Here is a 15,185-nt window from a genome sequence, read left to right as displayed (position 1 = left end):
CCACAAGACACAACGAGGAGAAAACCGGCAGCACCCGGGGCTACTAGCACACACCTACCCCGCGGCAGGACCACGCAGGCTGCCCGCACACCTCCCCCAGGCCCTCCTCTTCCCGCCCGCCGGGCGCGACCCCGGCACCAAGCGGGGCCCCACTCACCGGGGCTGCCAGGCCGCCCGCCCGGCGCGGGCCCCGCCGCACCGCCTCCCCGGGGCGCCAGCGGCGCCGTGCCCGGCCTGACCCGCCGCGGCCGCCGACACGTCGGCAGGCCGCCCCGCGCCACCGCCCACCCCGGCCGGGCCCGCCGGGGGCTGGGGGCGCCCCGCACGGCCTGGCCCCACCTCCCTCCGCCCGTCCTTCAGGCGGAGGAGCGGGAGGAGAGGAGCGGAACGGTCCCCCGCCGCCGGCCTGCTCCCGGCCCTGCGCGGCGGCAGGCCCCGGCTCCGCGTTCGGCGGCGGAGGCGGCCGGGCCCGCCACAGGCCACGCGGGGAGACGGGCCGTAACGGCTGCGGCCGCCTCCCCTCCATGACACTGCAGAGCGGGGCCCGGCCGCCGCCCTCCGTCGCCGAGGCCTCCTTCCGCCGCCGGCTCCGCGGGCCCCCCTCCCGGCGGCGGCGCCGCCATGATGATCCGCCCGAGAGGGCGCCGCGCCAGGCCCTAACGCCGGGCCGGGCCCCGGGACGCGCCCCCGCCGCCGCGGCCTGGCGCCCCGCGCCGCTCACCTTCATGTCGGGACATCCTAGTCCGGAGGCGGCGGCCCAGGCCCGTCTCTGGGCTGCCGCGGGCTGCTCGGGCGCCGCTGCGGCCTGGCCCCCCGCCGCACGCACGGAGCTCCGGTGCGAGAGGAGAGGGGCCGGGGGCAGGGCCGGCAAGGGGGCACAAATACAAGAGGCGGCGAAGAGCCAGCCGGCCTGCCTGCCTCCCTCCTCCTCCTCCCTCGCTCGCCCTGCGGGGGGCGGATCCGGCGGCAGCGGCTTCCCGGGCGCTGTGACACGGTGACTCTGGGCTCCGCCGGCTGCTGGCGCCGCCTCCCGCTCCGCTCCGCCCGCTGCCGCAGCGACGGCGGCGGCGGGGCTGCCCGCCGCGCTGGAGCGCTCCCGGCTCCTTTCCCTTCCTCCTCCTCCCACCCCGACCGCGCTTCAGGAGGAAGAGGAAACACCCCGCCGGGGCGGCGGCCTTCCCGCGTGGGCTGCCGGGCCGGGGTCTGAGGGCTGGCTACGGGAGGGCTGCCGGCGGCGAGGCGAGCTCCGGGGGAAGCCAGCGACCAAGGTAACAGAACCCAGCGGAGCAGCCGCCAGGACCGGCTTCACCCGGGGACGCGCGTTAATCAGCTTTTTATGTAAAAGGAGGGGGGGGGAGAGAGTGGCAGAGAGCAGTGCGCATGCCCCGAACCGATTTTTCAATCAGTGATCGCGTTACTCATTTTGCCAGCTTTGGGGAACGGCTCGCTGCGGACTCCAGGGCAGGCATGGGGTTATTTCCTTCTTATTTTTACCCCTTCCCCTTCCCCTCTGTCAGGTCTGCGGAGCACTCCGGCCAGAAGCGGCCTCCCGTCAGGCTCCAGCTCAGGGAGGAAGAGGAGGCGACGGCGGCCCCATGTGCCGGGTGCGATCACGCTCAGGACAAGTGTCTAGGTCTTTCCACACCATGAGAACTTTTCGTCCTGCCATGCTTGCATCCTGGCCTGTCGTGAAAACAGGCTGGTCTTGAGCTGAGTGAAAAACACGTGGCATGGCCGCGTTCCTTCCCTGGTTTGAATGGGCGGGGTACATAAATCAAGCATCTTTGATTCTGTGCTGCTTTTCTTACTATGACTTCCTGGCCTTCCCCCAGATTTCATCCTGAATAGCACCATGTCCCTCACCTTCTCTGTCCATGCTACTCCCACCTGCCTTCATTTTCCTCTAAGTTTTCATCTCCTGTCCTGCTCATGGCATTCCTCCATCTTTTATCTCTGCCAGTCCAACAACTCCATCTTCACCATCTTATGCCAGAGCCCCCATATGTCCTGCCATAGCCCTGCAATTCTTGTACATTCCTGTTGATGAAGTACGTCCATATTAGTCTGTGAGGGCACACACACCAGAGTGGCCCAAGTATCAAGCTGCAGTGAAAGGCAGGAGTAAACAGTAGGTGTTGAAAGGAGGAAGTGCCAACCTCATTCCTTGCACCACCTCCCTCCCATGCCAGTCATATTATACAGACTCTGCTTCTCCCCCTTATGTGCATGTGCAGACTTCTGTCCCCTGTACTCTGGCCACCTGCTTCACTTCCATCTTTCCCTTGGCCATATGCAGTTTCATAAACACAGTGCCTACTGAGAGGGTAACCTGGATCCAATCTGTCTAAAAGTCCAGTGGGTTGTGGGCATTTTCACTGGAAGCAAGCAATACCCGTGTGTTGGATAAGCCGAAGAGAAACTGGGGGTCATTTTCACTGATAGGAGCCAATGGCATTACTGCTTCTGAAAGCAGGGGAAGAGTCAGTGACCATGCAAGGAGGTTGCAAGAAGCAAAGAACAAGAAACTGAAGAGAAATCTGCAAGTCATAAAACTCATCACCAAACTATGAAAGTGATATCTCCAAGATAGATCTGTAGGAAGAACTGTGCCTGTCTTGCCAGCATTTCACACCAACAGTACACGGAGTGGGGCAGTGGGTCGTGTGTGTCCTACTGCTTTATTTTAGATCTAGGATTTTTGAATGCAAGTGGCAATTGTCTCACTCAGGTGCAAAATACAGACCATCATGTGCATCTTGGCTGATGCTGCTTTTCAGTCCCTAGAAGAGCAAGCTATTTTACAAGTTGGTAACTCGGCTGGCTAGCAGTATCTTCTCTCTGTGCGAGGCTGTGGTTCCCTGCGTACCTAACTCTGCCTCACTCTCAGCACTACGATGCTGTGTTGGTCTGTGCTCAGTTTTATCCTGTTTCTGGCACAGTGGCCTCCCACAGGAGCTTTTCCCTATGCATCTGGTAAAATACAGATATTTCACTGGGACCTGGAAGATTCAGGAAGACCTTGGGCTAATCACCTCATCTCGCCATGCTTCAGTTGCAAAATGCTTTAATAACCTTTCCTGCCTCTATTAAGTGTTATTCACATGGATATCCCTTGAGTGCACGTGGTCCAGCACATGCTGGTGAGCCCCTCAGGACACAACTTCTGAAACACCCCGGGTGCCTGTGGCAGCCAAGCAGAATTCTGCAGCCTTTTCTCCATCTTCGCAGGCTCAAGTCCAAAATCAAAACTGTAATCCTGTTATTATATACTATTTCCTTGCCTTAAGGCCAGTATCTGTACCCAATGAGACAGTATAGATAAAAGCCTTGGTACTTTTGGAATCACATTAGAATATGCCTGCATGTGCAATAGTATGTAAAATGCACCTGTGTTCTATCCTTCAGTGGGAATTTTGCTGATCACCTCCTGTGCAAATGTAGCAAATACTGCAAATGTAAGATGCCCAGGCTCCCAGAGATGAGCATGTGGCAACTCTGGCTGAGTGTGGAAGGAGGTGCGTAACAAGAGTTTGAAGCTCCTGTACAAGGTCATGGTCACCAGTAGAAAATATTCTTGTCTTCTTAGCATTAATTTGATAATTAATAACCTATACTGTCCTTGTTTTGAACAATATTTTTTTCTCAAACGCAGATGCTATTATTCCACAGGCAGAAGGAGAAAGAAAGATTTTAGTGAGGTTTATAAAAGTTCTGATGTAGATGGACCCTTCTGTCCCTAAGGAAAGAGCCTACCTTAATTGGGTTTCTCATTCTTTCTCTCCTGTGCAGCTGAATAATCCATCCTATAAAGCCGTGAGGTAAAACATTTCAACATTAGTATTTTCCTGGTGGGTAAATGCAAGCTGAGAAGCGAAAATTTACATATCCAAGGTCATTCAAGGTCAGGGCCAGGCAAGGGATTAGAGACCCAGATCTCCTAGCTAATTAGGCCATTGTATAAGCCACAGTGAGAAACAGAAAAACTCATGAATTTTCCCAACCTGAAGTCATAATATGATAAAATTTGTGCCTGCAAGTAATAAAGTCCTCTGCAATAGGGAAGAGATGCTTGCGTGGCCTGGTGCGGTTCCTCTCCCTGCCACTGTGGAAGGGCTCAGTGTCTGGAGTGGAGCAGGACAAGTCCAGATACTAAACTGAATGGTGGCATCCTAAAGCAGAGCTCCTAAGTGTAAAACTGTTATGTTAGGAGCCACATAGTCCATTTATCTCCTTAAAATCTCCCACCCCTTTGTGCGCTGCTGAAAGCCCACTGAAATAGTGTTTTTACTTGCTTCAGTGCTATCCCTACCAGGCTTCATCCATCTGAGGAAGTGATCTCTGCTTCACTTTGCTTGGACTTGTCAATAGCAAGGTTGGACACCTCACTATGTGCAACACTAGCTCCTTTTCAGTTTGATGATATAGCTTCACACTTGGAGGTAAGATTCACTGTCACCACAGTGCTATAAAATTTATGTAAATCAGTTGCTTGGATCAGTCTGGTCATCATAAGATAAATATGGAATTGTGATTGCATACAGGCTCAAATGTTAAATTTGTACACTGGTACATGTCAGGGCCTCCCACTACACTTTTTTTCTAACAATTGCTGCTTTTCTGCCTCCTCTTGTTCAGTCGTCATTGAACATAATACAGAGCCACTTTCTGGCTGTGTTCAACATGATCTGTAAAGAAAGCTTTTAAAATCAGAGAAAGACAGCCTTGCTGCTTTCTAATTATTGAGGAAAGATCTGAAAGAACTTTGCATACTTACCTTCTTCTGTTTTATTTTGCCATCTGCTCCAGAGACACCTGTTCTTCCATGTAACAGCCCAGAAAACACAAAGGCTCTGGGACTCGTGTGGCTGGATGCTAGATAAGAATGGTATTTCCACATAACTACTTTTTGTGAAGTGAATCCTTCCACGTTCCCAGGCCTACTGATGGTGTCTCACAATCCAGCTGGAAGTGTCCAAAGCACTGAGGAACAGCACAAGCGAACTCGGAGTTGTCAGGAACATCAGATGTGTTTGCTTAGTGGGTCTCATTAGAGCTTTTGCAATGGAGTACAAGCATCTCAGTGGAAGATAGCGAGGCTTGAATTTTTAGCAGAGATATCCTTCCTGTGGGAACTGTATTTGGCCTGAGAGCTAAACTGAGCTAAGCACAACTAAATATGCTATAAAATGCTTATCATCAGTTTAAACTTTCATTAGAAGTCCTCTTTTTGAATGCTGAAATGTGCAATGCAAATGCTACATTGCGATGCCCGTACTTTACTGGCAACCAACAGTTGCAGAAGATGTTCCATTTTTTGGACACGGAGTCCAGGTGTAGATGCTATGTCTGCTATCTTTCCTGAGCAGCAGCATCCCCATATTCACCTGTACATACCATGAAACTACTGCCCCAGGCAATCTGTAACAGATTTTGTGCATTCCTACAATCTTATCGTAATCCAGACATGTGCCATGAAGAGGTTAAGCTGATCAGTGCTTTTACAGAGTCAGACGTATGCATGCAGGCAGCACACATAATTCTAATATATTGCTGCTCCTTTCCTTCTATCAGCAAGTAGATAGGACTTCAGCAAAACCAGGAACTGTCTTGTTAATCTGACCTTTCCAGACCACTCCACTTTGCAGTCAGCATTCAGAGATTATCCCAGATCTATCCTTTACTACTGAGAGCTTTCGTTTTTCTCAGCAGTCAGTTTTTTATGTTGGTTAAGATACCAGATGTTGATGTAAACCTAAAATTGCCCCAGTTACCTCTTTCTCTCCTACTTTTGTGATCAAACCTTTATGAAGAATTTGAGTCAAAACAAACACTGAAAATTCATCAAATCATTCTGTCCTTTTACAAAAATATTCCAAACTGACCACATACCCTTGTAATGGCATGGTTCCAGTAGGCATACTGTTCTTACAGGACCTAAAGTCACAGCGTACTAGGAAACAGAAATACCTTTTAAAATTTTTCCAAATTCCATCTCTGCGCTCTGTCAGAGAGGATGAAGAAAAAAATAATTTATCCTTTCTTGAAATTATTATTACTGTTCCTCTGGAGGTTACTGCTGACCCAGCCAATATTGCTCTACTCGGTAACTACAAATGTTGCTGCTTTTACTCTGTTCTGTGTGAATGAATCAGAAACACAGCATCCCAAGCACTGTTCCATCAAGGAGGAGATGTCAGAGATGTATCCTGTTTACTTACGAAGCCCTGTTTCTCTGAGCAGAAGGAAGCAAATAAAACAATATCTGCGCATCACTGTAAACACTCTTTCCTCTGCTGCTCAGCTATATTTTTATGCACATGTCTCTCAGGGCCATGCTACAATACTGGTTCAGGCTATGAGCTAGGTTTTTATTATCCCCTGTTTTTTTCTGCCCTTTTCTTCTCTGCTATCCCCTCCCTCTAATCAGAACAATACTCACACTTAGGCAGGTTCCCTATGAATTCACTATTTGACCTTTTTGAGTGCTGTTCTGTGCCTATTCTTGCAGTGGATGCTGCCATCTGATACAGGAGACAAGCTGGTCTTTGCAAAGCATAGTGGTTAATCTTTGGATCTATACACCTCTATTTTAGTAAAATTTAAGCCAACTGCTATCTATGCCTAGATGTCTGAACTCACCTGTTGGGATCGTGTGGTGGGTGGGATGCTATGATGAGGTGCTACAGTGGAGTCACATACCCCAGTCTCCACAACCGGCCCAAGACTTGGGGGGTCACGGGGGATCTTCGTTGCTAGCTCCTTTGCCATGAGGACCCTTGTGAGCAAAGGGGCCCTCTAGAAGTCACTGCAAAATCTCATCAGCTCCAGCGCTAATCCAGGCTAAGTGCAGCATAGCAAAGCATGGGAAAACACTGCCCTGCTTGTATCTGCTGCACAGGCATGGAGCTGAGGAACAGAAAGCAGGTGAAACTCCTTCAGTGACAAAGAGACTACTAGCATTTGCTGGAGTGCAGGGCACCTCTGTGTACACCAGGTGTTTTCAAACATACGAGGACATGTAGTTTCTGCTGTAAAAAGCCCATGCTATAAAGTGACAGCTGAAAGCTGGCAGCATGGGATATAAAGCCCAGGGGATGAGGGTCATGTCCTGGCCATGGCTGCTGAGTAGCAAACCGGCAGTAAAATGGGTTATATCTCATCTTCCCCTTCCTCTTCTCTCCCTGTAAATTTTAGCCTGCATAGGTCAGACAAGCACAGAGCTGCCAATGTATTAGCAATTAAAAAAAGAAATGAGAAAGTCAATACAGACTAACGTGGAGGGAAGGCGCTGCTCTTACTGCAAATACACAGAACTGCTGGGTGTGCTAGATGGCTCTGTCTGGTTCAGCAGCAGGTGCCTCTCCTGAAATCATTTGCTGTAATATTTTTAGCTGTTGTTAGCGATGCACGAGTAGTGATTTTGGACTGCCCCAGACCTAGTCATCCCTCATGTTCCCCTTCCTTCCACAATGACACAAAAGACAATTTCAGCTCCAAGAGTGACCCAGCTATGCCTGGGACACTGCTAATGACAAACAGAACTCATCCAGCTTTTGGTGTTTTGTCCAGAAATCCCCTTCTAACAAAAAACTAGATCTCACCTAAAACAAATCTCTCTCATAAGTTTTCCCTCTGAATGTCAGAACCCAAGCAGTTTTCCATTCTCAATTTACAAGTGTTTAATTTTTCAGTTAAAGAATGATGAGCATTGACATTTGAAAATGTGTCTTTAAAAACAGATGTTTCTGGTTTTCATTTGCCCACTTAAAATACTGAACAGTCTCTCCTTTAATTGTAGCCTTCAGCTGAGCTCAGAGTCTTTTCATGCTAGACCTTTAAAACAACTTAGCAAGATGATTGGCACTACCACTCAGCTGGTAGCAGAGGGCTGGCACAGTGCTGCAAAGGGTTGTATGCTTGGGAGTCCTCCACACCAGCCATGCACCTGGGCTGTGGCAACCTGCAAGTGGTTGCTTTGGCTCATTTTGCAGCAGAGAAACTGTCACTGCAAGAAGCAGCCAGCAGAGCCAATGAGCACCATATGATATAATGTGCAGGGAGAGTATGTTCTCACCATCCTCTGGTAAAACCAGGAATAAAACTTAACATTCATGGTGTGGCTGGAAACTAGAACAGGGACAGATGTACGTAAGGACCTTGGCTCTGAAAAGGGAAGAAGGTTTTCTACCTGCTATCTTCTTGTCCTGGTGACAGGCTTTGGCAGAAGGGGAAGGAGAGAGGATGTGCATCAACACTACCAACACAGTTCCATTTTCCTTTTCTTTTCCTCCTTCCAAAGCTTCTTGGTAGCAACACAAACATTTGCTCAGCTGTTCTTGGGTCTGTTGGAGAGATGACTTGGACAACAGACAGGACACATCAGGAAACCACTGAAGTAAGTAACCAAATATACCTATACAAAGCAACCGAAACTCAAAAGAATGAGAAACCCAAGCACAGCAAGGCCTCTTCTGCAGTGGCAAGATTACTGCTTATGAGCAGTCACCCGACCATTTCAGTTAAGGGCAGAGGTACCAGAGCTAGGGTTATACCCACAGGAGGGGGTAATGGTAGCATGTCTTGGCAGCTCAGGGCATAGACACACAGGAAGCAGCTGAGTAACTCTGAGTGCTCAAGCTGGCTTAGCTAAAGTCACACATGGCATCTCTTCACTCACTTAAAATCTCTGCACTGTGGCGACAACCCACAAGACTCAGTTTTGACAGACCAATGGATGAGGAAGAGAGGTCCATGTTTGCCCTTCTTCACCAAAGTCCTTGGTCCTGCTTCCTGATGAGCGACGCAACCATTTGGGCCTGCAACAGCAAGCTCATTTTCCTCATTTAGGCCCAAGTCCTCCACTGACTTCCAAGAACCAGGAGCAGGTCCTCTTGTCCTTCAACCCGTTTTCACAGAAACAGACAGCAATAGCCAGCACTTCATTACAGAGGGACCAGAGAAACTTACAATAGCAAGGCTGGCTTTAGGGAACAAAACTTCCCAGCTTGTGAAGGTGCGTGAGTGTAGCACTGACTGGAGGCATGTCTCCAGAAGGTGTAAAGTGGTCCCCAAATCCATGCTCTGAGCAGAGGGGTTTAGTCACATGGTTGTTTTAGAACACCATGACTGTGTTAAGAGAGTCCAGATCTGGTACAAGGTGTCCAGTGTCAGAGGAAACATCATTTCAGTTAATAAAAAATTTCTCTCCAATTAACACCAACAATTTTTAGTGAAGATGACCATTTAGCCCCTCCCAGAATATTTGTGCTTGGGCCCTCTGTGGTGCTATGTATTGACTTAACAAGCAGCTGCTCTTCCGTGTTTAATTAGCAGGTGTGAAATTAGTGGTGTTGCCCAGAGAAAGAGTTGTCCTAGTTAAACCTCCGCTTCCCTGCGCATAGCCAGGGTCGGTGAAGGCAGGGTGAATTTCACACTGCCATCTAGCGATTAACGTCCCCTTTTCCTGAATCACAGCAGCAGAAAATCTCAGAATTACAGAATCACAGAAACATTAAGTTTGGAAAGGACCTTCAAGATCATCAAGTCCAACCGTTAACCCAACACCACCATGTCCCCTAAACCATGTTGCAAAGTGCTACATCCACACGTTTTTTTGAACACTTCCAGAGATGGCGACTCCACCACCTCCCTGGGCAGCCTGTTCCAATGTTTGACCACTCTCTCGGTGAAGAAATTTTTCCTAATATCCAATCTAAACCTACCCTGTCACAACTTGAGGACACTTCCTTTCATTCTATCACTAGTTACTTGGGAGAAGAGACTGAGACCCATATCACCACAACCCCCTTTCAGGTAGTTGTAGAGAGCGATAAGGTCTCCCCTCAGCCTCCTCTTCTCTAGACTAAGCAACCCCAGTTCCCTCAGACACTCCCGAGAAGACGTGTGCTCCAGATGCCTCACCAGCTTTCTTGCCCTTCTCTGGACACGCTCCAGCACCTCAACATCCTTCTTGTAGTGAGGGGCCCAAAACTGAACACAGTATTCAAGGTGCGGCCTCACCAGTGCCGAGTACAGGGGCACAATCACTTCCCTGCTCCTGCTGGCCACACTATTTCTGATACAGGCCAGGATGCTGTTGGCCTTCTTGGCCACCTGGGCACACTGCCGGCTCATGTTCAGCCGGCTGTCAACCAGCACCCCCAGGTCCTTTTCCACCAGGCAGCTCTCCAGCCACTCCTCCCCAAGCCTGTAGCGTTGCATGGGGTTGTTGTGGCCAAAGTGCAGGACCCTGCACTTGGCCTTATTAAACCTCATACAGTTGACCTCTGCCCATTGATCCAGCCTGTCCAGACCCCTCTGCAGGGCCCCCCTACCCTCCAGCAGATCAACACTCCCACCCAACTTGGTGTCACCTGCAAACTTACTGAGGGAGCACTCGATCCCCTCATCCAGATCATCAACAAAGATATTGAACAAGACCGGCCCCAGAACTGAGCCCTGGGGAACACCGCTTGTGACTGGCCACCAGCTGGATTTAACTCCATTCATCACAACTCTCTGGGCTCGGCCATCCAGCCAGTTTTTCACCCAGCTAAGAGTAAACCTGTCTAAGCCACGAGCCGCCAGTTTCTCCAGGAGAATGCTGTGGCAGATGTTGTCAAAGGCATTTTACTAAAGTCCAGATAGGCAACATCCACAGCCTTTCCCTCATCCACTAGGTGGGTCACCTGGTCATAGAAGGAGATCAGGTTGGTCAAGCAGGACCTGCCTTTCATGAACCCATGCTGGCTGGGACTGATCCTTTGGTTGTCCTGCACATGCCCCGTGAGCACTCTCAAGATGAACCGCTCCATGATCTTCCCCAGTACCGAGGTCAGGCTGACAGGCCTGTAGTTCCCGGGATTCTCCTTCCTGCCCTTCTTGTAGATGAGCGTCACATTGGCAAGCCTCCAGTCATCTGAGACCTCCCCTGGTAACCGCGACTGCTGATAGATGATGGAGAGTGGCTTGGGAAGTTCCTTCGGCAGTTCCTTCAGTAGTCTTGGGAGGATCCCATCAGGTCCCATAGACTTGTGGGCGTCCAGGTGGCTTAACAGGTGCTTAACTGTTTCCTGCTGTATTATGCTCTCCATCCCTGTCTTCCAGCTCAGGGGGCTGAATACTCTGTGAATACCTGGACTGGCTATTAAAGACTGCGGCAAAGAAGGCATTAAGTACCTCAGCCTTGTCCTCATCCTTGGAGACAATGTTCCCCACCATATCCAGTAAGGAATGGAGATTCTCCTTGCCTCTATTTTTGTTGTGAATATATTTGTAGAAGCATTTTTTGTTATCCTTTACTACTGTGGCCAGATTGAGTTCTAGCTGGGCTTTTGCCTTTCTAATTGATACAGAGAAGATTTTAATTCCCTGAGGCTGAAATCTTAGGTACGCTTTTATCCCATGGGTTCTTGAGGAACAGCGACGGGTGACACACGTAACTGAGCGCAGAATCCTAGCCCCACAGGACAGCTGATGTAGACATCTAGACATTCTGAGGCGAGTTTCCTAGCTAAATTTTGTGAAGCTTCTATTAGCTCTTCATGCCAAGTACTTATAGAAACCTAAATACGTGCATGCACCCTCGATTTTGACAGTCCTGTCCTGACTGTTCACATGCAGACACTTGTGTGCCTCTTTACATGCTATAATGCTTTTTTTTCCCTAGCAGTACAAGGTAAGGTGTTCTTTTCAGAGCAAGCACAGGGAGGCCCAGAACTTTTAAACATATTCCTCTCTCAACAGTGTCAACAGCGTTCTCCTAATTAGGAATAGGCTCGTCATTTTCAAGAAGTTTTATGTCCAAAGGGCGTATGTTCTTAAGCCAAGTGATATGTTAAGATAAAAGGATGCTAAGAGCAGAGAAGGGATGAATAGAGAAAATGACCATGCCACTTTTACACTGTGACTTCTGCTAGGTACAGCTCATGCCTATTTGAACACTTAAGCATTAGATAACATATTGTGGAGAAAAACAAATGACTGTCTTCTTCAGAGATTTCTGTTCTCTGCTTCAGATTTCAGCCACTGTTCCCCTGCATTGAATAGGCACCCGTACAGAGTGTACTCAACATACATGTACACAGAGTACTTTAAAATGGCAATGTTATCCATGACCAGAATTATATAGACCAGTCCAGACAGCCAGGGTTTCTGGAAAGGACAGGTTATAGGACAAAAAGAATATATTTTTTACATTCAAATGCAATTGTTTTTACCCTTTGCTGTTTAGAATATGTTGTACCAAGAGCCTGGCAGTACCGCCTTAAAGGGAGAGGAAATGTTTTCAGCTTGAGATATTTAATAGAGATGGTTATTTACAGGAAAAACTAAATATTGAACGATATTTGACACCTGTGGACTAGAAGTGAAATGCCATACTGCCCCATTAACAGGCTTGCCAAAACTCAGCCAAACATCATCTTACCTAATTTTTCCAAATCAATCTGCCTTAAGTGGAAGATACACTAGGGAAACCTGCTGCCAACCCAAAAGCCACAGGGGTAGTCACCAGCTAAAACCAGACTTGGAATAGAAAGCGCAAAGCACGTGCCTTGTCCCACAATGTCAGTAACATGCAGAAGGCACCGATGTTCAAAAAAGGGTACGAGCTAGGCTGAGGGGCATTTTTCATATTATTGCATCCATCATGCCGTGTCTGAGACAGCATCCTAGACACCTGGCTCAAGGTGTTAATAAAGATATTCTCTCTCCATTCGCATGCACAGGGCAAGAATACCACAGCTGCAGGGTCTCCCCTGCCTGTTTTGATCTTGCACATAGGCAAGTCCACCAGCATTTGCAAAGCCTTTTTTTTTGTGTGTGTGTGCCCATACGGGATGACTCCACACCATCACTTAATGTTGTTCCCTGACGCCTTTGCTCTGGAAGCCACAGGAGCTTTAAGGCTTGTTGTGCTCCTGGAGGGGCCTGTCCCTCCATAAGCCCCCCGTCACCGCCTGAATTGCCTGCTAGCAGCTGGACAGAAGCGTTTTGCATGGCGGGAGCGATTAGAAACCTCGCTGCTTCCCTGCTGGAGGATACAGCTCCCGCAGAAGGTCCCACTGAACAGCACGCTCCTAATCTGCCTCAGCACAGGCAGACAGCAACTGATAGAAGCATTTGGTGCTGGCTGAGGTGGTTTTGTACTGAATAGATTAAGAAGGATGGGTGTTGCTGTTTGTGTCAGCCGAGTCGCAGAGACACTAAGGTGGAAGTCAGTAATAGCTTAGACAGACAGACAGAGCTAGGCCAGTACAAGAACATCAGCTTCTGATGAAAGCAGACATAGGAAATTATTTCACGTGCTTTAATAATTCTCCGTACATCACTGAATGTTCCAGTTACACTGATTTACAAGGGATAGTGGTACCAATACACTTTTCCATTTAGGCGCAGCTCTTCAGTAATAAAACAGTACACGAGAGCCACATCACTACACACAATCATTAACAACAGTAAGTTTTCTTGTACAGATGAATCCTTAGGACAAACCAGTTTGGCGTTTCCCCTGATCACAGGTAGTCAGTAACGATGCCTACAGGTTAAAGTCATCTAACACTTCCTATGATCCCTCTCCCTACAGCTCATCCATTTTGTCAAGCTCCCACTTCCATGAGAAAGATTCTGTCTCAGACACTTTTTAAAATTGAAAGGCTTGGTAGCTGCAGTTGCAACCTGGCTGGGCAGCCTGTCATTCTCCCAAGCTCTGGCAGCTCAGTATTTCTGAGTATGGCTGGCTGCCACAGAACCAAGGTGCCTTTTGGAGAGAATTTTAGACCTTCCTTGCAATCCGCATGACAGTAAACACAAAACCACAAACATTTGAAAGAAAAACCGGAACATTTCTGTTAAAACATAATGACCTTTTTTTTTTTTTTTTTTTAACTGGATGCTAGTCACCAGCATGGTTTTATCTTAGGATTAGCATGATTTCCTTGGCCACACATTTGTTTTACATGAGATGAGGTATTTTTCTGTTAGAGTATGTATGTGGTTATTCCTTCATTGGTAAACTTAGCTCAGAAGTGGCATTATCTTTGCAACTATCACTATGCTTGTTTAACTAGTATAAAACCCTGTTAACCTCGCCAGAGGACAGCTCTTTACTGATTAGTTCCAGACATCATTTTCAAGCATGAGAAGGCTGTTAAGTTTACCAGACCATAAAAAATACTCCAAGAGTCTTGTCAGAGGATCCCACCGTTCTTGACACAGAAGCACAACAGGGCTAAATCTAACATCTTTCCTCAGATCACAAGTGACAAAGAGGTCACATACCAAAATACACTGTCCCAGTGGACACTGTTCATCATCTTACCTTGGGATAAGTTGTCTTCTCTGAAATTCATGCCAGTGCCTAGAAAGAATACTCTGCCTTATTCCAAGTGCCCTCTGAATTTTGTTCACAAAAGGTATGAGAACTAAGTAACACCACATGCAGAGGCAAAATTCTGTTCCCTCTTCACTGATTAGGTTTATTTTAAGGATTGCGTTTGTCTGTTTCATCTCTCTGAGCTTTCTTGACTAGTAGTGGCAAATGTATTACTTTGTCCTGAAAACCTTGAACATCCTGTCTGATCAGTACTCCTTATTTAGTGTAGTTTCAGTTAGGAACAATTCATCGGGGTAGCAACATACACTTTTTTTTGTTCTATGCTGGAGCTTCAACTGTGGTAAAAAAAAAAGGCAAAAAAAAGCAGGTAACAAATCTCCAGAAGTTTGAAGTTCATGTCCATTTTAAATGTTCACATGTCACTAAAAAAATGTTTTCTCTACTGCTGGGAAAGCAGCAAAAACATTTTAAAAAATTACATAGCTTTCTTATATTAATTCCACTCTCTGTGAGTTGTTTTAAATTTAAAGAATACATTAAATGAATGTATTTCAAGCATTTAAAACAATCTCCACTATGGCTTAATTACAGCCAGCAGCTTTTAATGTTTAGTATCAGAACAACTGTTCCTATTATGGAATAAATACTAGTACTATTTGTTCCATTTATGATCCTCTCCAAGAAAATATTTCACATCAGATAAGCACTTTATGCTAAGAACACAGTTTACAGTAGCCATTTACTGAAAACAGGGAAGTTTTCTTGTACAGGTATACACATCCTTTGCAGTTCTGTAGTGCAGGTGCCTTCTATCTTTCACAAAGGGAAGGAAAAATACTTCTTGGCTGAA

The 15,185-nt window shown here is 47.8% G+C and overlaps 1 protein-coding gene across 1 annotated transcript in view; it reads right to left on the bottom strand.

Annotated features, from left to right (window-relative positions):
* Window positions 1-727, bottom strand: part of LOC309415710 (E3 ubiquitin-protein ligase KCMF1) — a gene marked incomplete at both ends in the record, with an annotated part of 58,613 nt that extends 57,886 nt beyond the window's left edge. The window contains one exon of the mRNA XM_082013313.1: window positions 55-727. Within this exon, the coding sequence (XP_081869439.1) occupies window positions 55-727 (673 nt within the window). The remainder of the gene's footprint in view (window positions 1-54) is intronic.
* Window positions 728-15,185: the final 14,458 nt, after the last annotated feature.

This window comes from Phaethon aethereus (genome assembly GCF_964289735.1).
Source record: "Phaethon aethereus genome assembly, chromosome: Z".
NCBI classification, from domain to species: domain Eukaryota; kingdom Metazoa; phylum Chordata; class Aves; order Phaethontiformes; family Phaethontidae; genus Phaethon; species Phaethon aethereus.
Note: the sequence above shows the minus strand (reverse complement) of the source record. Positions and strands in the feature narration are given on the sequence as shown.